Source organism: Maniola jurtina, chromosome 15, assembly GCF_905333055.1.
Source record: "Maniola jurtina chromosome 15, ilManJurt1.1, whole genome shotgun sequence".
Lineage (NCBI taxonomy): Eukaryota > Metazoa > Arthropoda > Insecta > Lepidoptera > Nymphalidae > Maniola > Maniola jurtina.
Window position 1 is genome coordinate 1041500 of NC_060043.1, and position 26308 is coordinate 1067807.

The 26308-nt window shown below is 37.4% G+C and overlaps 1 protein-coding gene across 2 annotated transcripts in view; it reads right to left on the reverse strand.

Annotated features, from left to right (window-relative positions):
- Window positions 1–3973: 3973 nt before the first annotated feature.
- Window positions 3974–26308, reverse strand: part of LOC123872326 — a 48835-nt gene continuing 26500 nt past the window's right edge. For both annotated transcript variants that reach the window (XM_045916541.1, XM_045916540.1), the window contains exons 4-6: window positions 24103–24199; window positions 6301–6414; window positions 3974–5422 (exon numbers count right to left, since the gene is read on the reverse strand). In XM_045916541.1, coding sequence (XP_045772497.1) covers window positions 4433–5422; window positions 6301–6414; window positions 24103–24199 — 1201 coding nt within the window. In that variant the 3' untranslated portion in view covers window positions 3974–4432. The remainder of the gene's footprint in view (window positions 5423–6300; window positions 6415–24102; window positions 24200–26308) is intronic.

Genomic DNA, 26308 nt, shown 5'->3' on the forward strand with positions numbered 1-26308 from the left:
TTTTTTTAAATTAGTCTAATTGTAAGAGAATCTGGTATTTTGTTAAAAATCTCAAAAATATTCATAACTCTTAGGGCAATTTAAATAAGGCCATGCTGTAGAAATATTTTTTGCTGGAAATGTCCTCCTCTATCTCCCTATTGCGTTTGATCCACGACTTTTTGACCACCCTGTATTTCCACAATGGTCAGGTTTACTGGGGATTCTTTAAGCTGATAATCCGGTCAATTACTGCTTCGAAGCCGATCACACAGTTCCTCTGGCGTGCGGGTATTAAGAGAGCGACTCCGTTCCGGCTGCTGGTCTCATTGCCAGAAAAGTATACGGCATGGGAGTCAGGAAATATCCGTTATCTCTCCAGTGGGTTTCACTAAGTCCACAGATGTTCAGGCCGCATCTGATAATCTCCGTTTCCAAGATGTTAAGTTTCCTGGAGCTAAGTAAGCCGCGCACATTCCACGTCCCTTATCGTCTGGATTTGGCGCAGCTTAACAGATATCTATCTATCTCTTAAATAACCCTTAAATAAAGCGTAGTGGAAACACATTCCTCTTTCTTATAAACGACTGTTGGGCAGTCGTTTAAAAAGTGTAGGTGCTTTTTTGAAGTCCGTAAAGGTGTGTAGTGTTTTCAAGGTTTTGTTTAACGTATGACGCATTTTCAGATATGAAAATTTTACTTTTTAGTTCATTTGTTTTTCTAATTTTTTTAATTACGACTTGTAACATCTATGTTTTTGTCAGCTTTTCTCACAAAGCTATTTAAAATAATTGTTCAAAATTAGATTCAATTTTTTTTAATGTTTTTTTGGTAGGATCAACTCTTTTAACTAACAGCTCAGAACAATCAGTTTGACTTCAAAACACGGGTTATGTAGGTAGGTACTTATTCTGAAAATTTGACATTCCTCCAAACAAAAACCTCGATAAAAGACTAACTGATTGTGCTTGGGCTGCTATTATACAATCATTACCAAAAAACGTGACGATTCATAAACGATCTAGAAAGCTGAAAATACCCAAAAGTTAAGTTAAGTTGAAAAGATGATGTCTAAGATTGATTTATGTATAAAAGCCCTTAAATAAATAAAGAAAAAAAAAGATTGATTCCTTTTATCGGTGTAGTCGTAGTTCAAAATATTGCGTATCAGAAAGTAAGTCGCTTAAATTATAATTATAGTCTAGACCAAAAACATATATCTTACTCCAAAACTAGTCCATACATTTGTACGCACCAAAACACTGTCAATATAGTAATTAAATTAACATATTACAACAAGAATTATACTACTTAATTAAAAATACAAATAACATAATTACGTCACTTCAACTTATTTGCTAAATTGAGCAAACTACCAATACTGTTTTTATATTTTGGGCACAGACTAAGAGTAAAAGATAGACAAATCTCTTCCAAAAAATTTATTTACTTAAGTGAAACCTACCTTTCGTAAGAATTAAAACGTCGTGCCTAAAAAGTAAATAATTTTCGTAAACTTATGATATTAGATTGAAATAAACGTTCTTGGTTTAAAATAACTCTACCACAAAATTTTCTTTTTTATTTCCAAATCTGTCTTTTTCCTCTAGTCTGTAAAACCTCTCTGATTTGAAATAATGCAATGAAAAGGCATGGGTGCTTAAAGGCATCTCAAACAATTTTTTATTTCTCTTTTATTTATTTCTGCCGTACTTAAATATTATGAAAAATGAACAAATTAGACCAAATGCAATTTAATTGTAATAATTTGCTCTAACTTGGCCACAATGAGGCTAGACGAAACTTACAAAATTATTATTATTTACAATAATTATAATTATTCATAATAAATTTACAAAACTAATTATTATATATTCATTAAATTCAACGATTTTAAAAACTCGATACAATAGCCAAAAACAACTCAGCGATGAAAATTTTCACAATTCGCGATTCAGATTAAATACACGTCTTTAAGGCAGTTGTCCGACCGACGAGCGAGAAAAGAGTAGAGCTAGAAACAAAAAACGAGTTGGCAAGTAACGAGAGGCGAGTGCGTAGTTAGGGTAGTTCTGTCGTTGGGCTAAGCGAGTGTGCAAAGACGGGTGATTACTCGCACCGGTCGCCCAGACATACATTTCACACTTGACGAGCATCACTAAACGAGTTATTTTCTTAGCTCTTGTTGCCACAAAAAGTTAGTATTGAGAGAGTTCTGGCCTCAAATGTGCACAGTCAGCGATCTACTATATAATCATCTATTTTTATTGACATGGAATCATACATCGATTGTAGATTTCTTGAGCGTTAAATGGGTGGTTGCTAATGCCTTCCTCGCCTGCGATGGAACAAAGTGCCTTAATAGTGACATTTACAAGAAATATTGAATTTCAATTTATGGACAACATAGTTCTTTCTGTGTCTTCTTGAAACCATACATTTTTAAAACAAAAATAACTTTTACATAGGAACATTATATATAAACGTCTCTTATATATCACTGTGTCAATAGTCATTGACTATATTTTTTATACGAAGCAGAGTTTAGGAAGAAAGTAAAGAATTTATAAAAAAAACTCAGAAAACAGGAAATTACAATATTCACTATGACACTAGTAGGTGATAATATGTAAGACATGCTAATTCGGTTTCTAACTTTTTCAAAATAAGACAAAGTTTTAGCTAAAAAGAAAGATAAAAGAAAAATAAGGTATTTTGATCAGTTATTGTACGTACTCGTATCATTTGTTCGAAAAGCAGATTCTACTAGGAAAAGCTGACATGAAATTCAGTTGTTACTCTTTTCACAGAATATAATATTATAGCCTTATGCTCTCACAGCTCTTATAGCTCTCTTCTCAAAAAGCAACTAAAATCCCAAAAAAGCAGCGAAACTACATCAGTGTAACAAAAATAATTATTTATCTTGTGGGCAGCTGAACTCAAAGGTAATTGCTTCTATACCTTTTTGCACTAGAGTAAAAAAACATTCCGACGAATTGAGAACCTTCTCCTTTTTTGGAAGTCGGTTAAAAATAAAAAAATACCGGTTTACTCGAAAAAAACTGTGTATTTTTAGATACAATTTTTAGCTACACGGATTTAAATTCGCTGTTTTTTTTTTTTACTGACACAACTAGGTAAGAATCAAGAAAAAGATGAAAAAATAGCTTTGTCTTATGTTGCAAATTTTAGAAACAACATTCTATTATCTCAAGACACGTAGAGCGAGAAATTAATACAGAGGTACGAACTACGTTAGAATACCTAATACAGATAACTTTGAATACACATTTGTCTAGATAAACTATAATGTTTAAAGTAGAGGCAAAAATTTAAAAAAAATCTAAGGAATCCAAAAAATATACCTTCTTATTATATTCATTGTAATAAAAAATGTTTGGATTATGCGCTGATTTTTCAAATGACAAATATACTTTGTTGTTGCTTCTCTATGGCTCTTTGTATCAAATATACTTTATCAGAAGATTTCTAATTTCCGATACAAAAACTTTAAGACATTTTTTTTCGTCAGTTGAATTGGCCCTCAGTGAATTTAATTTAATTTTAAAGACAAATAACTCAACAGAATTAATTTTACCTATACTTATTCGATGCGCAAAAACATAGTTTGATTTTTGATTGGATTTATTAAAAACATTTAAATAATAGGGTCTATCTAGACAAATTCATAGTCTGAGACAGCAACATTCAGTTAAAAAAATTGATAGACGAACCAAAATAGATTTAAAGAAGCTTATAGCAAACAACTACTACTTACTAAGAAAATTTTACAAAATTGTTGCCTATGCCTTATGCGATACCAGTCTTCATTAAAACTGATCCTATTTGGAATTCTCGGTGAATATAATAATTATTTTACTATTATAATCTTGGATAATCGTAATCTGCATTTCTTAATTTACAACTTTCTTCTAATTCTAAACCGGCATAATTTTACTTTATAAACACTTCTTATTCTTATTCTTATTACTTTATTAGAAAATGATAAATTGTCTATAAGTTACTTTGCAGCGTTGTTATTTGTCAATAAAGACCATATTGCTACAATTTTTGGAAAATAACAGCGTAACAGCGCTTCTAAGTAACATAACAACAGATTACATAGAGATAGATTGCAATTAACTTCGGTAAGAAATTTTCCACTGCCAGAAGTTAAAAGTTCTGAGTTCTGATTTTCGCGTATATGTTATTCGGTCGCGTCCATGCAATCTTTCTACGAACTTGAAGTTCTATTTCATGTCTTAGATTGATAAGTTTTGACAAATGATTGACGAACTTTGAACTTTGGACCTTTGAAAATAGGCAAAGGGTAACATCAATTGATACGTAAACTGGTACCGCATAAAGACTCCTACCAAAATTTTAAATATCCTTCAAACCTTCAAATCACATCATTGCTTACACCTATTTACAATAAAATTGAGATGAATTAACTGGTGCTATCAGACTTACCCGACTCACTTTCTTCCGTTATAGTTATCATTGGCGGACTGTCGAAACTGCTCTCGCCTGGTGACATTTCATTGGTAAACTTCTCAAACTTTGGAGACCCAGTTTGAATAACTTCTTTCACAGACTCGTACATATCAGTTGTTATGACGGGTAAAGAAGGTCTCTTACCTTTCGAATGGTCTTTAGGTGGTAAATCTTCAACAATAGTCTCCATAACTTTAACTTCTTGTTCATCTTCTAGTGCTGAAGGTAAACTCTCTGTTCTAGTAAAAGTCTTAACACTGTCAACTCTATCGGATATGGGTATAGCCACTCCATTTTCCATTTTCTTTTCTTTCTGATCTTGCAAGTGCTGTAAGCTATATTCTCTAGCTTGTACATCAGATAGTAAAGGTCCATCAGTAGACCCTTCGATACAATATCCTGGACCTTTTAAAACCTCATTGCTTATAATGGAATCTTGCTTAAATATCGCTGCTGTTACTACAGGTTTATCAGGATCAGTTGGCGTTTTACCTATCAAAGGTTCTTGGGAGTTATCATGTATAATCGGATCTCCAATATCATCTTTGGAAGTGTCGTAGCCAGCGTATACTGGGTATCCGAAAGGTCCTTGGTCGTAACCTATTTGACTGCTGTATGAATAGCTTATATTGTGAGAGCCTATAGAAGACATGCTTAGGTCGGAAATTGATAGACCTGTGCTTGATAAAGCTAAGGCTTGCTTGTCGAATTTTTCACTGCTTCTTTCACTATCTTCTTCCATGATGGGTTTCCTGTCTAGTTCCTCAGGTACTCTATGGATTAGGGCCTGATTGGTGGAAATCTGAGGGTCGTGTGGTGGGGAGTTCTGGAGTGATTTGTTATTGGGTCTGTAGGCCGCTGACTGTTGGACCTCCACGACGAATATGCCGTCGTTGTCTGGAGAATACTTCATTTTTGTTTCCCGACCGTTCTTAGTTATATCCTGAAAAATTAAAGTTATAGCTTACTAAATCTTCTAGGAAAAGTACGTTGGTAATTTCAAAGAAGCGAACTTGATTCATAGTTATAGGGCATAGTTCTAAGAACCGATAGATGTTGGTGGAAGTTGGATGTGATGGAAGTCTCTACAAGAGACCTATACTCAACGTGAACGTCTATCGATTGATAATGATGATCATGATGATAAGTGCATTGTGCTGGTGTGGCACTACTAACAGCCATTATATAAAAGCCAAAGAATGATAGATTGAAAACTTTCTTAACAGTGTAATAATCACGAAGAATTATTATTCTTGATAACTTTTAATGGCGTCTCCTAAAAATTTGATTTACGACATTATAAATAACTTATCTCTTACAAAATTACAAAAATTATGGTGAATGGCTTGGGCCATTAAAAATTAAGGATAAGTACCTATTTAAATTGAAAATATTTTATTTCTCTGTCTGTTAGTATCCAATCAAATAACAACTAAGAATCCTGCTTATACCTAGGAGAACAAGTAAGATGTTTACTTTTTGACTCAATCTCTAAGTCTAGGGCTTTTAATTACGTATTTTCGTTTCCTTAGTTTAGTTAAACATCGCTTCTTTGCACGATTCCGTTCCATCGAAAGCTCCCGCCATAGAACATATTTCTGATGACTCAAATAATATGTTCTTCTCTATTTTTTCTTTATATAAAGATTATTAGGCATGCTCATTATGACCCTTTCCTTTCCAACCAACCGTAAAGCTTGTGCTAAGAGTGGGTACGACAATAGTGAAACGGGTGGGGTTTGAACCGACGACCTTTCGGTATTCAGTCCGCTCCTCAACCGTTGAGCTATTGAGGCTCTGTATACTAATAACTATACTTACGTTTCTTTCTTCGGTCTCAACGATGAGGTGGTTGTTTTTGAGGGTCATGGTGAAAATGGAGCCATTAGCTGGTGGCGTGTCCCCATCCGTTCCACCCTCCTCGGAAGACTTCAGCTGAAAAAAAATAAAAAACCGGTTAAGTGCGTGTCGGTTCGCGTGAATGAAGGGTTCCGTAAAGCCCGTGACAATATGCGTATTAAAAATACCTGTTTTACACAACTAACAACTTCATCCAAATACAACTCCAAGTACACTTTATAAGTAGGTCGACTATTTCTCATTGAAATGTTTGGTACAGCTTAATATTTCGTAAACGGATCCCTAATTCGGAAAATTATAGTTTTCACATACCCGCAATGTTTTTGAAAGACCTATCCAAGATGGAAGCGGACTAACCTGGAAGGAGCTATGGCAGTTCTTATAAACCATACCATGTATATAATACATACTCTTTTGGTTTCGACACGGTATTGTATTGAAACTCTTGCCAGTAGGGTGGTAACCAGCTACGGCCGAAGCCACGAGACAAACACTGCACTAAAAGGACCTTTCTTAAATGTGTACTGTATTGTAACCTATTAAATGAAAGTCTTTACTTTATATCACGAAGCAAACATTATTACTTTAATTCTTGAACCCAAATTGAAAGAAATCTTTAAAATTATGAGTATTAAAGATAAAAAAGCCTTTTTTATTTAAGCTCTTTCAGTTAGGTTTATTATATTGACATCAAGTTCAAAACATGCAATCTAAAAAATGTTTTATGTACATTCGTAAACACACTCCGAATACGGTGTAATTCTTTCACACTGTAATCAGGGTTGTCGCTGACATGAAAATGCGGTGAATAATTTATGGCTAATTTAATGACCTTTAGCCTAGATTGGTGGTTTGTTACCCCTGTGCCTTGGACAGCACGTAAAGCCGTCGGTCCTCAGCCCGATCTCTCTCCTGTCGTGTCGGATTTCCGTCCCATCGGGTTATGAGAGTGAGGGAATAGAGTGAGAACCTGTGTAGACGCACACACTTGTGTACTATAATGCCTCTCGCGCAGTTGGCTAATCTCTATTAGCCGCTGTGGCCAAAATTCGGTTGGGGGTTTATTGTTATTACAAAAAATTAACACTTTAATAGAATTTTGATAAAAATTAATTTTTACAGTACCTTTTGAACACGTAAGTTGCAAACATAAAAATGCGATGAATAATTTATGGCTGACTAGCCGATGCCTACGACTTCGCCCGCGTGGATTTAGGTTTTTCGAAATCCCGTGGAAACTCTTTGAATTTCCGGAATAAAAATTTGCTATGTCAATGAACCAAATTTCATATATAAAGCGGTTTAACTGGTGGTCCATTAAGAATCCCGTGGGAAATCTTCGATTTTCTGGGATAAAAAGTGTCCTGAAGACGGCTTCATGATGCACGCAATACTTGTATCTCATAGCGCCTTGAAAAAGTAATAGGGCATACATACTAAGTATTGTTATTATGAATAGTATACATCAGTAGGAAGTGTGGATTAATACGAAAGTATTAATCCACACAAAAGCCAAAGGCACGCGATGATGATGATGATATGGATTAATATTAATTGGCAACCCTAAATCTAAACATAAGCTGGCTATGAGTAACATGGAGAGGGCACAATACACCGGCACACTTGGCCGCTAATGACTTGTGTATTGACGGGCCGTACCTTCGCCCACGCTCGGCACAAATCCATAAGTTATAAGCAATTAGGCTGGCCACACATTAGATTAACAGTAAGTGAACTTAATATGGAGAACTCTCAGGTATCGCAAGTTTCCTCACGATGTTTTCCTTCACCGTTTGAAGCAAGGGATATGTAATTAAAACGCACATAACTTGAAAAGTCAAAGGTGCGTACCCGGGATCGAAACCCCGACCTCCTGTATAGGAGGCAGACGTCTTAACCACTACGCTCTACACAATTTTCGCAAAGGTGAGTGAAGCATGCTAATCCGTACTTGGCCATGTACTATGTCTAAACCCCTTCTCATTATGTGAGGAGACCCGTGCTCAGTAGTGAACTGACGATGGGTTGACCATGATGATGATGAACATAATATGTGCTGAGCTTAAGCTTTAAGCTATTGAAATAAAAACTTCTTTAGGCGCGTTGTAGTCGCCCGGCAACTCAGTTGACGGCGACCGTTGGAATCTGTAATTTATATGAAAATCGTCGTGTCTATGCGTATGGAGTCGCTAACTCCTTGCGTATAGACTCCTCAACTTCCATACAAATCAAGAATTCTAACGATCCGAGTCTATCATCTACATAATATTTAAATATTTCATAGGTATTTTCCAGAATTTGTCGCCTAAGGCATTTTTCTGTGAACTCGCATCCCATATCAAATCATATAAAAATAATCCTAAAAAATGATGTGTTTTTGCCAAACAGACTCTTGGAAGACCCTAGCCAAAAATAAAAATAAAACAATTTTTCGATTTATCTCTCAAATCAAAGAGAAACCTTAACTAACGCAGTTAAAACCTACAAAAACGCACTTAACAAAAAAATCGGTGTGTCAGTAAAGTCATCGACACGATATATCGTATATTCATTAGGAGTTAGCTCAAAGTCACCTTGCGAAGCCTAGGCGGTCTAAGTGCGGGGTCGATGGCCGGTCGTCGCCCGCGCACATTTCGGCCATCTTTATTTTTTCGGCCGCCACTCGCAGCCTCCCGCGATCGCATTGCACTTTTTAGATGCACCTACTCTGACCATACGACTATCTAACGACTGCACAGCGAAAACCGTAGAGATTGAAATTTTTATAGAGTACTCAGCGACTGTACTAATTCAATTCAATTCAATTTTCTTTATTGTGAATATGGGTAAACACGTATGGGTAGAGATGTTACAAAAACAAAAAGGGTACAGCCAAACTCTGTTATTAGCATGCAATATGTTATGATATACAGTGGCGTGCAGCTCACAGAGGTATAAAAGTACTGCCTACCCTAGTTGTACTAAATCAACACTTATTTTCCATTATGGCTTGCCAGAAAATAAGCTCATACTTTAATGCTTACCCTGGCTTTAAACTCTGTGCACGCCACTGATGATTAACAACTCTAAAGATCTCAGCCTAAGGTTGAAATCTATAGAGCGCACTTTGACTTTGCTTAGACTTAAGTTCCAGTTAAAACGAGACAGATGTATGCCAGCGGTATAACGCTGTCTCGTTTTAACATTGTCTGAAGTCTGAGCAAAGTCAAAGTGTGCTCTATAAATCTCAGCCTAAGACTCTGCCTTTATCCGGGGACTCCGGGCACGCATTTCGATGTTACGTGCGTTTTAAGCAATTAAATATCATTACTTTTACTTCCTGATGAAACGTTACGAATATAAACTTTCTGAAATCTGCCAATCTAAATCCAGCGTGATGAATTATGGCCTAAGACCTTCTCATCCTGAGAGAAGAACCGTCGCAGAGACAGCGATGGGTTGAGATGGTGATTTTCTATCTATATTTTCTAATAGTCTGTGCCTAAATGATGCTGATCCCATACATTTGTTTATTATTAATTCGTTAGGTCGTTGTTTAGCTTAACCTAATGTTTTACTTCTTCTTAGTCAATCGCAGAGGGCGAGCGGTCATTGCTCTATGTAAAAACGGATATTAAAAATGTGAGTTCATTCAATGTTGCTAATAGAAGCTAGTCATACTTCGGCAGCTATAGAGTGAGGGAACTCTCGGGTAGATCCTGAATCGATGATATGGAGCGATTCAAATATTAGGCTATGGTGACATGCAATCAAAGAATAATTCAAAATTTAAAAAAACCCCCGACACAAAAACCTCTTTAAGAAAACTAGAAAAGAGCGGATAACTTTCAAACGGCTGAACCGATTTTCTTCGATTATAGCTAAGAACACTCTCGATTAAGCCACCTTTCAAACAAAAAAACTAAATTAAAATCGGTTCATTCGTTTAGGAGCTACGATGCCACAGACAGATGCACACGTCAAACTTATAACACCCCTCTTCTTGGGTCGGGGGTTAAAAATGGACCTCAAAGTAACAGTCAAAAATTCAGTACCACCCATTTAAATTTAGCAAGATATCCGCTTGGAGCACTGACTATAGATGTACCGATAGATAAATTTTGATCATTATAGGATCACTTTGTTGTCTATCTGTCTGTCTGTTGTCACTGGCAAGAAAACCTACAGGGTATTTCCCGTTCCTATGATCAGTGTCCTGGAAATGGGTTGACTAACACTCACCTACTCACTTAAGGCCGATTCACACCAATTGCGTATACAGGACGTACACGTGACACGTGCGTAGGGACGCGCGTGAACCCATAGACGCAACAACACGCATTATGTCTACGTGAACGTTCACGCCACGCAAGCGGTATGCCATGTTTCATACAATTCCATACATTACAACGCAATGGTACGCGCTACGTCTACGCTGACGCAGCCTGTATGAACGAGCTCTAACTGTCAAGTAGCAAAAATTCGACTACTGAAGCCACTCCACTCCACCCTTGCGCCGCCCAAATTCGTCGCACAGTACATTGCACTATACAAGCCAGTCAGACTAGATTTTTGGCAGCCCTGCCCCCGCCCGCCCGCAACCCACCCCGCATGCCTCCGCCGAATTCTTTTATGAGTTTTTGACGACTTAGGCCTTTTTTCTCCCGTCACATTATTCGATAGGCCTCAGATTTTCTTTGTGTTAAAAATGAAATTTTATTAGGCTTGCGTACGAAAAAAGTGAGTTTTTTTGCAATTCTTTTCGCCTTCTTTCGTGTATGGTGAAACTTTTAAGGGGTTTTGGTAGTTATTCCGATATTAAAGGTAACACATAAACTATGAGGTGCTATAATAAATTGCTTCGATTCAAATATTGCTATTGTTCAAATACATGCTTTAAATAAAATTGCCTACAACATAGTCTATTTTCGTGAATATATAAATCGTAATCATAGTCAGATTTTCGGGAAGTTTTTGACATTAATTCTGTAAGTTCTACTAATAACTTGAGGATGCCCGCGACTTCGTCCGCGTGGATTTAGGTTTTTAAAGATCCCGTGGGAACTGTTTGATTTTCTGGGATAAAAAGTTGCCTATGTCCATCCCCAAGATATAAGCTAACTTTATACCGAATTTCGTCAGAATCGGTTAAACTGTTGGGCCGTGAAAAGGTAACAGACAGACAGACAGACAGACACACTTTCGCATTATAATATTAGTATGGATATGGATTAAAATGTGTACCTACTGTTGTACACGTAAAAAATAATTTACTAAATCACTTATTATAGATGGGGCAGTCCGTCATTAACTTGCAGTGTACTACATAATACACTGCAATTTAATAATAATATAATTTCTCTTCGGAGATATTGTTGGCTATGGCTAATGACCTGGCAGGGGGGGAGGTTTCTCCGCGTGTCCCTCTGACTAGCAGAGGGCACAGTGGACGAAGCGGCGGATGGGACGCGTGCGACGTGCGCGTCCCAAAGTCGGGGGACGCACTTCGTTGGTGCGTCACGGAGGTGCGGTGGTGGGGACCGAGCAGGTCCCCGGTGGAGGGTCTGCCTCGGCAGACGTCGCTGGCTGGGTCGCGGTTGTTTGCTTCGGCCGTTCCCGTGACCCAGTCGCCAGGCGACGCGCAGTAGCGCCGCTGGGGTTTAGTGGGTATTCCGGTCGCCTCTCGGCCGGCGAGTCCCACATACCCTCCCTCAGCTGGCTGGCTGCCTCACGGCTGGCTGGCTAGCTTCCGGGGGGGATGCGTAAATGCATTCCTCAGCGTCAACAAAAAAAAAAAGTGTACTACATAATAGTGTTATGTATAGCTTGTGCGATGGTACGCAACCCCTCGCGTGCGAGTCAGACTCGCACTTGACCGGGTTTTTCTTTACCGAAACTTACGTCTAATGTAAAGTTTCACCGACTTGAAGTTGGTCGTAAAACGGAGTATTTACGGGCGATCGTATCTATAGTGTACGTCGTAAAGTGCGCCGGATCGCGATTCTAATTTATTTTATTGCGGAATTCGGACAATTTTTACACAGAACCAGTTGTGGTTTGAATTTACGCCTTTTATAGTAATGCAGTTTAAGGCAAACTTAGTACATGATTCCAAAGAGATTATGTAACGAACTATAGACCTCTTTCTTGTCTCTGGGCCGGTTTCCGCACTTAAATGTTTCCATCTGCCATGCATGCATTGCCTCACCCCGTCGAAGTCTTCACTCCAGCCATCCAAGCTCGCTCCAGAAGCCGAGTAAAACGCCCAGGTTGCCAAGGGCTATAGATATCATCATGATCAACCCATCGCCGGCTCACTACTGAGCACGGGTCTCTTCTCAGAATGAGAAGGGTGTAAGCCGTAGTCCGCCACGCTGGCCCAGTGTGGATTGGCAGAGTAACACACATTCGTTACAAGAAAATTATTAACCAAAATCGCTAACAGAATCATCGTTAAAATAATAAAACAAAGTTAATGTTATAGATCATAATATATTTGTATAGAATAAATAGATAGAAATTAATTATTTATCTATACTAATAAATAAAATTGGAGTGTCTGTCTGTAATTTCGAAATAACTACCGCATATTAAGGTCATATGGTTATTTAAACGATACTATAACTGAATCACGCGTTTTTAAAATTTTTGTCTGTATGTCTATCTGTCTGTCTGTCTGTCTGTCTGTCTGTCTGTCTGTCTGTCTGTCTGTCTGTTTGAAAAGGCTAATCTTGGGAACGGCTGAACTGATTTTGTCGGGATTTTCACAGACAAGTAGAGAATTGACCAGGGAGTAACATAGGCTACTTTTTTAACCGACTTTCAAAGAGGGAGTTGTGTTTTTCTACCTATGTACACCGAAATCTCCGAGATTTCTGAACCGATTTGCGTCATTTCTTTTTTAATCGATAGAGGAACTTTGCGACATTGTTTCATAAAAAATTTGGAGTCCAACTCCTCGATCCTGATGCTGCAGGGGATCTGACCAATCCACGCGGGCGAAGCTGCGGGCATCAGCTAGTTAAAAATATACCCGTAGCTTCATAGATATCTCGAACTCTTTCTACGAAGTGTAGCAGCAGACGTAGCAACCGTAGCGGTTATCTAGCTACGACGCTCTACGCCTACGATGTTCTACGAAATCATTCTCCATTGCACTAATCTCCCATAGAGTTAAACGAACAATTGACTAAGGTTCAAAACGAATTATTATATTTTCTAGCATCGATCGCTGGTAACGTAGACAGCTAAAAAAATTACTAGAAAGGGAACTAAGTTAAAAAATTTAATCCTAAATGTCATATAGATATCATGATTATATCCATTTTCAAGCCGGCAAAATAAATCGTTACTCTACGGAATATAATATAATAAATAAATATCGCTCACCCTACTTTTAAATGTCACTGGTCACACTTAGATGTAATATTATTTTACATCTAAGCGTGAACAGTGACATTTAAAACTAGGGTGAGCGATATTTATATGTTATATTATATTTCCGTAGTTTGAAGGCAACTTTAATATAAAGTGTAAAATAACATTTTATCGAAATTCGACAATGATTCAACGATAATGTCAAATTAAGTATGTAATTGAAAAATACCTGCTGGAGGCGAAAGAAATTCAATGTTTGCAAGTCATCCATCTATAGCCATACTTTCATATAGTTAATATAAAAGCCAAAGTCTGTCTGCCTGTTATTTATTTTTATTTTTCATGTACCAAAATTGTAGTTACAAAATAGTAATAAATTAAGTTACATTGGAAATGCTTATCTCTACACAGATATTTCTTCCAGCTTCCCGTTCAAGTTTGTGAGTAAGGCTTATTAATAAGTGGAATAGACCTCACGGTAGGTACCTTACTGTTACATTTTTATGGGTTAATAAATTAGCACATAGATAGCTTGCATCCCGAAGATGGATGTAAGCTAATTTTTATCCCGGAAAATATCATGGCACAAGTATTTTGGGGAACCATTGGTTGATAGAGCACACATATAATATTATAACAACTACATATTACAGTGGTTCTACTATTACAGGCATCAGCCTTAGAGACTAGACAGAGTAGCATTTGGACTGCAAGACGATGATGAAAATATAAGAGTCAGCGCTTTACATACAAACAAACATAATTTGGTTCTCATTTGAATACAACAAATCAAACTAATTGTAATTTTGTTTGTTAATCACTAAAACCACATAACTCTAAAACTAAACAATTTGATAGATAACTTGCAAACTATAGAAAATCTATGAAGTGTCTCCAAATTAAAATTTGCTGAATAATATTTTTGAAAATGATTATTATAGATTGGGGGGAAGGGGGAGAACGACTGGCGACCGACCTGTGGCGGGATAGCCACTTACACCTGGCGGGACAACCTGTCAGAAGAGACTTCAGCAGCATAGGTAAGCAAATAATCCTCAAAATGACTGGTACAGAAGGCAAGGGGAAACTAATCTTTCCAAGAAATTCATCATGGAAGTACAATCAGCCACCACACTTGCAGCATGAACCTAACCCGCCTAGCAACCAGCACCGCTCTGCTTCCGAGGCAGATGGTGAGAAATGTGCTACCGGCCACGGGGCAGCAAGAAACCAGGCTCTCCATGGAAATTCAGATACCTATTGGAATATCTGTTAAGTTGCGCCAAATCCAAACGATAGGGACGTGGAATATGCGTGGGTTACTTAGCCCCGGGAAACTTAACATCTTGGAAACGGAAAGTTTGAGGAAGAAGGAGAATTATATTACATGTTTGAAAATCGGAAAGGACCATGTTCCGACCAAATGCCGACCGGAGAAGATTCACAAAGAAGAACGGCTTGAAATTGGACCTATGACTTTTAGATCCCTGCCCGCACGTTTAACCACTAAGCTATACATCCATTATTAAGCCTTATCATCAGACGACATATAAATCAGTCACTCTGCAAGGAACCCTGAACTTTGCAACAAGAGGCATTTCATTTGCTCAATTAAGGACACGTGCAGGGACAAAAACAAGTATTCGTTTTATTATATAAATACATTTAAAAGGTGGGTTTGTCTGTTGTAATGTTTTTAAGTACTTGTCTTGCATAGGTGCAAAAAGAGATCCTGACTTTTGGGTTTGATGTCCCGTTGGTATGCATGTTCGGGATCGTACTCCAGACCTCCCGAGTAGAAGGCTGAAGTCTTAGGCTCCACTAGAATAATATTTTCCGTGGTTCCGAGGTTCCGTGCCTCAAAAGGAAGAATAGAACCCTTATAGGATCACTTTGTTGTCTGTCTGTATGTCTGTCTGTCTGTCCGTCTGTCGTGTCTAACAAGAATATAGGCAATGAATATAGGCTTGACCACAATCACACCTGATGGAAAGTGATGATATTGTGGCCTAAGATAGGACGCGTTTACCTAGAAGATGGCTATTCACTCTTGTTTTAAAGGTAGTAGTTTGTATGATTATTTAATTTTCATTATTGTAAGCAAAGTCATGAGCAGTTACGAGTGTACAACAATAATTAAGGCGCCACTAATGGAGAAGCATTGCGGAGGTAATGGCGAACGATCGCACAGACATTTAGCCAAATCGCTGAGAGAGCCACCATGAATTAGTGCCAGTGAAAGTTATTTAATATTAATTAGTATTTGTAAGACGGGGATTTTCATTTTCCTGGTATATTTTTGTCCTAAGAGAAAAAGACTCGATCGGGAAATAGAAAACTATGTTGTATAAAACTATACAAATATATTGTATAGTGTTCGTAAAAATAAATTCGCAAGAGCAAAAGTTTTTTGTTATTTACTAGCACCGTTACTCTTAATACAAAAGGGACCCAAATGCGTCGATATACGTCGGTTTATCGGTGACCTTTTATCTCGCGCGGTTCGATATATTCTTGTTAGAGCGTTAACGAGAGAAAGCGGCCGCGCCTGTTTCGCGGAAGCTGCGAGAGTCGTCCATAGACATCAGCGAGCCAACACTTTGTGTGGGGAGTGACTCAGGAAGTTATGACTTTGTACCATGTACGTGCTAACAAAAAAGCAAATCACCAACAAAATAACACCTCAATAAGGTTCCTTTACGTTATATTAACTTCTACATATACTTACAAAATTTTTATATATAAACTAGCTTTGCCCGTGACTTCGTCCGCGTGATATACTTAATCGTAATCGATAGCACTCAGGAACACTACGGGTGCAGCCATCTATTAAAGCAAGAATTTTCAGAATCGGATGATTAGTTCCGGAGACTACCGCCTGTATCCGAGAGTTCCGAACTTCCGATTGATTTTGCACCTTCGATTCCGATTTCGGTTTCGATTTTAATCGGAAGTTATAATATCGGAGGCTGATGCACAGCAACAGTGGCGGCCAGCGATCAGGTTTGTATGCGATTACTTGTTTTGTTTCGTATTTGGCAAGTTGTGCATTCGGGCTTAATTTATATCTAGTACTTATCCGAGTTTTTGATTAGGTAGTTTTATTTACTTAGGGTTAGGCCTGTCCTTAACACATCTCTCTTCTGCCATCACGTCCGATTCCATTTCCGATTCCGGTTTCGGTTCCGACTTTTCAAAGTTATGAAGATATGTCCTTTTATTCCACATATCTCTGGTTTTATGTTATTAACTAATATCACTTGGTATAACGGTGAAGGAAAACATCATGAGGAAACCTGCATGCCTAAGAGTTCTCCATAATGTTCTCAAAGGTGTGTGAAATCTGCCAATCCGCACTTGGCCAGCAGACCCTTCTCATTGTGAAAGAAAAATCGTGCTTAGTAGTGAGCCGGTGTGGTTTGAATCTTTCTACGAGAAGTTAATTTGATTTGACTTTTGATAGAATAAATTCGATGAAGCCATAACACATTATCACCTAATTACTATTCAAGGAACCTTATCTCATTTTCAGGTTTATTAGTATTCATGGCACATACACACACATGATACATAATATACGACATATAAATCTCAATAGGTACATATCTTTCGAAACCAGATCTACCGTTAGTCCCGAACAAACGCCCGGTAACAAAGATGCTGTGGTTTTACACCAATCCCACTAGCAACTCGCAAACCCACAAGAAAACCTTATCACCAGTGTTTAAAGTTCAATTTCGTGTAAATTTAATTTTGGCAGGTGCAAAAATAAGTTGGTGAAAATAACGTATTGAAAGTAGAGACAATGAGCTTAACGAGAAACTACGGAGAAAATGGTTGCGCAAAAAATAAAAGGTGTCAGGACATGAGTTATGTTTTTATGCGTATGAAGAAAGGTTAGGTTTTCGTGACATGATATTTAATAGTAGGTATCCTATAAGTAAAGTTTAAATTTAAAAAAAATATATATTACCGAAAATATTATGTAGGTATACAAGAGTGTTAATGTAGTTCTATAATAAAATTTATTGGAGCCTGAAGTGGTTTAGCACCTTAATGATCATATTCGCGTGGCACATGCGTTAGGTGTGTGTGGCGTGTCTAAAAAGTCATAAGTGCGATAGGTTTTTGATGCAATAGTTTCACGGAATTGCTACTCGAATTCTGAGGCCGACCGTACGTTCTAATTTTCATGGCAGTCATTTTGAAATTTGCCACTTTGGTTTTTAGTATTTGTTATGCTATAGAAATTTACACTCTGTGTTCTAACCTACGGGTCATGAGATACAGACAGACAGCCGGACAGACAGCGGAGGCTTAGTAATAGGGTCCCGTTGATGGCACCCCTCGGGCACGGAACTCTAAATTCAGACATGTATCGTCAGAATCACGTATTATACGATATACCCCTGGTATAGTTGTCGTTATTGTGACATGGAGAACACATCGACTTTCAGAAAACAACGTGAAAATGATTCAAAGCTCGTATGGAATACATGAAGTTTTGTTTTGTAATAAAAAGCTGAGAAGGACAGGTTTTTTCTAAATAAAAATAGCGAGCAAATGAACAAGCAGCTCACCTAATGTTAAGTGTTTGCCGCCGCCCATGAATATTTTGCAGCACCAGAGGAAGTTTGTACGTGTTTTCTGAGACACGGGGTTGTAAAACCGCCCAATGATCATCATCATTTTTTTAAACCACTGCCAGCCCACTACTGAGCACGGGTTTCCTCTCATAATAATGAAAAATCTTAGGTCATAATCTACCACGCTGGTCCAGGCGGATCGGCACACTTCAGACACCTTTATGGTGTCATTTTTTGTATTGTTCTAGTTACTGGCGCCATTATAACGGTCTTAAAGTTACCTAGACCTTTCTACCACGCTGGCCCAGTGTGGATTGGCAGACTCCATACACCTTTGAGAACACTATAGAGAACTCTCAGGCGTGCAGGTTTCCTCACGATGTTTTCCTTCACCGTTAAATCAAGTGATATTTAATTGCTTAAAACTGATACGACTCCGAAAAGTTAGAAGTGCATGCTAGATCGAACCCCCAAAAAACCAATCACATCACACTATCACACTAAAATTATTATAAAGCCGAAAGTTTGTGTGTATGTATGTGTGTTTGTTACTTTTTCACGCATAAACTACGAAACTACGATTTGGCTGACAGTTTATACCCTGGATTAACAAATCCTAGGCTACTTTTATCCTGGAAAATTAAAAAAAAACTACGGGATTTTTAAAAACCTATCTCCACGCGAATGAAGTCGCGGGCATCAGCTAGTAAGATATAAAAAAATGTTTGCCCATTAATTTTGTCTCATTTCTAAACTAATATAGTCTGATAGGATTTGCAATTCCTTTTAATTATAAGGTACCTAACCTAAATAATGAACATAAAATTCACACTGAAAGTTTTATCGTTCAATTTAGGCGACCCTCGAAGTAACAACTGCAAAACGAGTACCCAAAAATGGCTACCTATCTATAAATAGCTTTTCACTATAGGTACCCTAAATGTACTTTCCACCGAACCGGCTAACGCACACATGTGCACACACGCACACCGACACGCTTGCGCAGGCGCAACACACATGCGCAAAGGGCAAAGGGAAATTTTGGCAATAATTTGTGGTGTACACGACATACGCTAAATTAATGTGCAATATTATTTGTAACAATGAAACTCGATTGAGAGTTTCAGTCATGTTCTCAAAGGTGTCTGAAGGTGATGACTTAGCCACCGTGGGTAGACTATGGCCAAATCTTTCTCATTCTGGGATAAGACAGTAACGACTAATGAGCCAGCGTGAGTTGATCATTATGATGATAATGACAATTATTTGTTCATGTGTAACCTGTCTAAGAGTTTTCCATAATGCTCTGGGAGGTGTGTGAGCATTTGACCAGCGTGGTGGACTATGGCCTAAGCCCTTTTCATGCTGAAAGGAGACCCGTGTCAGTAGGAGCCGTCGATGCACGAAGGATTGAAATGTTAACGATGCTGATTAAGTTTGTCTCTTTTCCAATTAATTGTAGAAAATCTAAATAAGATATCACAGTAATGTTTGATTATATTATAATATAATAATATAGTAAGTGATCTTAAATTTAAACTACAGTAATAATTAGTAGAGAAAATTGTCAAAGGCAATAATTTATTGGAATTGTTGGGTTATTGACGTGGTTCCAAGTTGATAACTGGGCAGTAGCCAAGTTTTGATGATAGTCAAAGTTATTCGTTTTATTATAAGTATAGATTGTTACGGCTACACTCACGTATTCGGTCGATGCAAGCCCATCTAGTTTCGTTTTTCGTGTTGCACTTCCGTCTTCCATACAACAGAGCGGACAGAATTTTTGATTTTAACTCTTATTGTACTCTAATTTTAATAAAATAGTTCACGTGCTACTTTGTAGTATTTATAGTGATGGTAAGAACCTTAAAAACTTTAAAAAATCTCCCGTTTACAAAACCAATCAGCCTACTAAAACTATTTAAATTATAAAATCTAGGCATAAAATAAATGTAATATTATGTATCAAATTTTACTAAAGCAAAACTAACAATATACAAGTGTAAATTAAAAATTTATAACACCCCCGACAAGTGAAGGTTACAGTAATAACTAGAAAAGAGCTGGGCTGAACCAATTTTCGTGGATTATAGCTAAGAATACTCTTGATCAAGCCACTTTTCAAACAAAAAAAAAAAACTAACTTAAAATCGGTTCATTAGTTTAGGAGCTACGATACCACAGACAGATACACAGATACACACGTCAAACTTATAACACCCCTCTTTTTGGGTCGGGGCCTAAAAGTTACCTATAACGAGACATAAAACCAGTATCTATCCAATTGAAAAATTAAGTGATTCAATGAAAAGTTGCACCGTATTTTCTCGAGCGTATTTTACTGCACTAATATAGGAGATATCAGTGTAAGGGTGCGTTTGTATGTAGTAGTGGATTTTTAAGTTACTACGTATGTGTGCGTGAAGGCAATCATTATTCGTAAGTACTAGAGGATAGAAAGAGTGTATGTATAGATTTTGGAGGTACAGTCGGACGTTCATTTTCGTTGATATAATTTTTTATTTATTTGTAGTTTTTATCAGCAAATTAATTACAAATGTTTGATAGGCCGATAGATTAAACCATTTAAAGCATTTAATATTTCAGTGGGTATAAAATACAAGGTGTAACCTGAACGTCAGCAAAAACTTAGGGTTATTATCATACTACCTGAACACAATCCAATGCCAATAACCATTTGCCTTATTTTGTAGTTTTAGTAATTGTATTTTTCAAACGCGCAGTGTATAGCGTGCAAAACGCGTCAATGCCGTTTCAAACCAATCGCCTTTCATAATTACGGTAGAAATTATCTCTGAAAAGACGGTGTCTAATTAGTTTAATCAAAGAGCAACCATCGCTTGCCTCTGAGCCTTCAATTAAACGAGTACCTAACTAATAATCACCCACACCTACCCTCCAAAACTTTTTAAAAATTTAATGAAGGTTTCGATCCCTATCAAAAGTTTTTAATCCATTGTCTTATGAGAATTCGCCGACATTTGATGTGATATTTTTTAGCTCTTGCATTTACCAGCCTGGGGGCTTACTTGGTCATGTAACCAGAGCAATGTAGATAAGCGGCGTGCCCCTGGATGGCGTTTATCTCTTATGAGAGAAAGAGAGAAAGATGAGAGTTTACGTGATAGAAAGAGAAGTGTTTATGTAATTTTATGCCGCAGAGCTGTGCGAGCTGAATTGCACTTTTTTACGTTGTAATTCGTAACAAGAGTCACTATTTATGTCAACTCCTTTGCGAAGTGAACCTTGATTCTTTAGGTTTTTGCATTGTTTAGTGCATATAAACATTTAAACTGACATTGATAAAAATATACAGAAGACAAAATAAAATTGCAAAAGTTTCATGGACATATTTTAATGCTTCGTTTTCAAAATGAGGGAAAGAGCAAAGTATTATAATTTATTGGGTTGTTAATTTTTGTGATGTAATTAATTTTCTACTAATTAACTTTCTTGATTTTTCAGATTTTAATAAGGCCGACTGTACACTAAGAATTCAAGCACACCCGCACTCAGCCAAACTGCCAAAATCGGTCGTTGCGGCGCAAGCGCATAGGTCAAGCGCACCCACCTATCCCTTTCTCTCTCACACGATAGAGCGGGACAGAGGTACATCTATACAACTTACAGGCAAAAATGCAGCGAGCGGCGATGCAATGATGATTTTTTTTGGAATTTTTCGGTTTTCTTTTTTGAAATGTACTCAAGAACAGATTAGGTGAGGAAACTTTGGAGGTGATTTATTTTATGAATACATCGGATGTGAATAATGTCGATGTCATAAAATTTTGTTAAAGCCTTTTAATGTGACGATATTTTTACTTTTTAATGGCTTTTTGATTATACGCGTGCTTTATATAAGTTTCCAACCACATACGGTAGGTAGGTTATCTCCCAATGAGTGCTAAATATTAGATAAAGCCGTGATAAACTAGTGATTAAGACTTTGGCCTTCTATTTAGAAGGTCTGAGGTTTGATCACGGGCACGCCTTCTAACATTTCACCTGCATGTCTGAGAGTTCGCCATAATGTTCTCAAAGGTATGTGAAGTCTACCAATCCACACACTTGGCAGCGTGGTGGACTATTATGGCCAAACCCTTGCCACATGCCATTCTGAGTGACGTGGGCTCACTAGTGGGCCGGCGATGAATTAAGAAGATGATGATGATGATAACTAGATTTAAACACGTCAATTTAGTTTATTGATTATGTACGAAAGAATTAGCCACAAAGAAGTAATTTGCAGGCTTTGTTTCTAGAACGTGTCAGCAATATTTCATTGAGTTTTATTTATTACTAGCTGATACCCGTGACTTCGTTCACGTGGATATCGGTTTGTTTCTAATCCCATGGGAACTCGATAATTTTCCGGGATAAAAAGTAGCCTATGTGTTAATCCAGGGTATAATCTAACTCCATTCCAAATTTCAGCCAAATCCGTCCAATAGTTTTTACGTGAAATAGTGACAAACGTACACACATATACACAAACTTTCGCCTTTATAATATTACTATGATTTAAATTAAAACCAAACTGCGTTCGTATGGATAGCGCTGGGTTCGAGCGCGGTAGAGTTACACCTCCCTTGACAGAAATAAATTCTAGATAATCGGTACACTACTACGTTTGAATAAATACGACTTCCGTAACTGTGGGTAAACATAATTCACAATTCATTTATTCATAAACCAGTATACCTATCTACCTAGTGTTAATACATTATCTAATTAATTTGTTTAACAATAAATAATAATTAATTAATTTAATAATTTTTTTGTTGTTTCTGTTATTTTATTGTTTGTTTTCTGTTATTTATGGTATTTTGTTCTACTAAACTTTTTTTTTTAAATATGGAAATAATGAAATTACTGCGAAAAACTTATTCTGCGAAAATTTCAACTCTCTACCTATTAGGTTCACGAGATACACCCCGCTGACAGACGGACGGACGGACGGACAGCCGAGGCTTAGTATTAGGGTCCCGTTGGCACCTTTCCGGTACGGGACCCTAAAAATTAAAATGACTTTAGTTGATTATACTTCGCGACAGATCGAGATGGCAATCGGGGTATGAGGCAAGGGGGGTGTCCCTCACACCCACACAGCATCCGCAGAAATGTGCGTGCGTGCGGGGCGTCTCCACTCCGATGGCCATTTCGACTTATCGCGTACTTGCTATAGACCTTTTATTGTGTCATGACTCATGACGTCTCTACAGATATCATTTTAACGCCTTTTAAAATTTTTAAAGCAAAAGTTTTCATTTTTATTAACGCCTGTCAAAAATTTAACTCAAATTGTTCAAATGTGATTTTGCTTATATTTTTTTTTGGAAATATCACATTCACGGAAGTATGAAGTATTTACTATACTTAATTATTCTGTACTCAATACCCATTCAAAGTAACGTATTCCCTTTGGATATTTCTTGATTAATCCTACGTCTATTAATATTTATTACATCCGTTGGGCCTTAAAAAGCTAACAGACAGACAAACTTTTGCAATTGTAACACTACTTTTTTTAAATAAATAAAAATAGAGCGCAAACAAACAGGCGGGTCGCCTGATGTTAAGTGATTATCGCCGCCCGAACAGCACCAGAGCAGAAGGAGGAGAGGGGCTAAGGTTTGGTTATACTATTCCGCGATCTGTGTTTCCTACCAATTACAATCCGGGTATCTTTAAAACAAGAGTGAATAGGCATCTTCTAGGTTCCATTTTAGGCCACATCATCACTTTCCATCAGGTATGATTGTGGTCAAGCGCAGTTAAAAAAAATGGGTTATTAACTAACCTGCTGGTGATTGTTCTCCTGCTTGTCACTGCTCACGGACGTCGAAGAGTCGGACTCCTTCTTGCAGCAACTTGGACACCACCTTCGCAACGCGCATCTAAAACATTTACAGGATTAGCGGACCATGACATACAATACAAATACCTATTCAAGTGTAAAACATCAACAATCAACATCGACAAACAAGATACAAGATACAAGTTAGCCTTTGACTGCAATCTCACCTGGTGGTAAGAGATGATGCAGATGGAAGCGGGCTGGATTTGGTTTCTACACGGCATCGCACCAGAACGCTAAATCGCTTAGCGGGACGGCTTTACATTAATTAGTAAAGTCGTAAGTTAATCATGTAAGTTACTTATGTGAGTAAAGCTTACAGGCGTGGCCGCAGCCTTATTCTTAGAAGTACCTAAGACTACAGAAGCTTAGGTAGATAGACTATGAAAAACTGAAATGATTCAACAGGTGTAGCGTTGAGTCGGAGCGAGCCGGACTGAAAGTAGTTAATAAAACATTCACATTGCCTATCCATTCTCGAAGCAATCTGGTAGACTGCTACACTATTCATTATTTTGAAATGGCTAGCAAATATCCAGTTCAAGAGTTTTTTTTTTTTTCTCTCGTCTGGCTTTGCACTGATTAGCCAATGTCAAGTTTGTAGTTATTTACAAGTTAGGGAAACTATATGTATAAGTATGGACTTCGTCTGTGCTGGCGCCCACCGACATACACGCGGCACCCCAGAGCGCTTCCCAGTCAGTTCCACCAGCAATAAACACCAGCACAACACAAAAACCGGCCACTTCTAACAAAAAAACACTCCAAAAAGTCATAACACGCGCGCCAGCAAACGCCACCACAGACGAAGTCAAGTTCGAGAGATAGACGTCTAACAAAATAAGCTTTTTAGGGTTCCGTACCCGAAGCTTTAGTTTTAAGTTTAGATAATTAATGATAATTAATATTATAATAATATTATAATAATGATAATGATAAATTTTATCACTACTACAGCACTGTTTAACAATCAGAAAGTCTACAATAGTACCCAATTTGAACAACTTGATTTGACTTTGAAGGGTGCCAACAGGCGCTTCCGTATGTCTGTCCGCGGGCTGTATCTCGTGAACTGTATATAGAGAGTCGTAATTTTCACAGAATGTGTAATTCTGTTGCCGCTCCCTTCGTGTCTGACTCGCATATTTTGACCGATTTTTGATTTTCTAAAAACGATCAAAACTTACTCATGAAAATAAAATATATGTATATACCTATAACTAGATGATGCCCACGACTTTGTCTGCGTGGAAGTTTTTTTTTAATTCCCGTGGGAACTCTTTGATTTTCTGGAATCAAAAGTAACCTATGTCGTCAACGAGATGCAAGCAATTCATGCCCAGGATACAACTTATCTTTGAACCAAATAGATGATTCCCGGGACTTCACCTACGTGGATTTAGGTTTTTTTAACATTTTGGTTTTCCGGGATAAAAAGTAGCGATGTCCTTCGCTGAAATCCAAGCTATATTGTACCCGTCAAAAGCTAACAGACAGACATTCAGAGACACTTTCGCATTTATAATATTAGTATGGATATGGATTTTGGCATACCTACCTACTCAAATACAAGATCATATTTTCAAAAGACATTTTTCAAATAAAATCCAAGCCAACGACCTCGTCTTTCTTAACTTCAGTCTACTGAAGCAAGTATTACATTAGAATCCTAACTCCCTCAATATGTTGCACAAATTGTTTGAAAAATATATCCAAGTTAAGCTGGGAACGGAAATCGTATGCTGTCTCAGCGTCTAATCTGGACCGTGGCCAAAATCTACGTTCTCTAGATTTATATCTGTTCCCAACTTATTCCACGCATAAAGAAAACTAGCTAGTATTTTAGAAATTTATACACCAACTTTAAGAAATCTTTTCCTAAAGTGTACCGACTTTGAAAAACACTGAAAAACATTTAAAAAATTTAAATTTAAGTTTTGCACTTCTAACCAATTTTCTATAAACCAATGAACAAAAATCAAAACTCATATTGTAGATAGAGTTTTGGTTGTCTGCACGCTAAATCTACAAATTTTTCCTACTTTTTGGTTAAATGAATTTAAAAAGGGTAGTTAACCACAATCACACCCGTTGTTTACCTGGAAGATGCCTATTCCCTCTTGTTTTAAAGATACCCGGATTTTAAAGA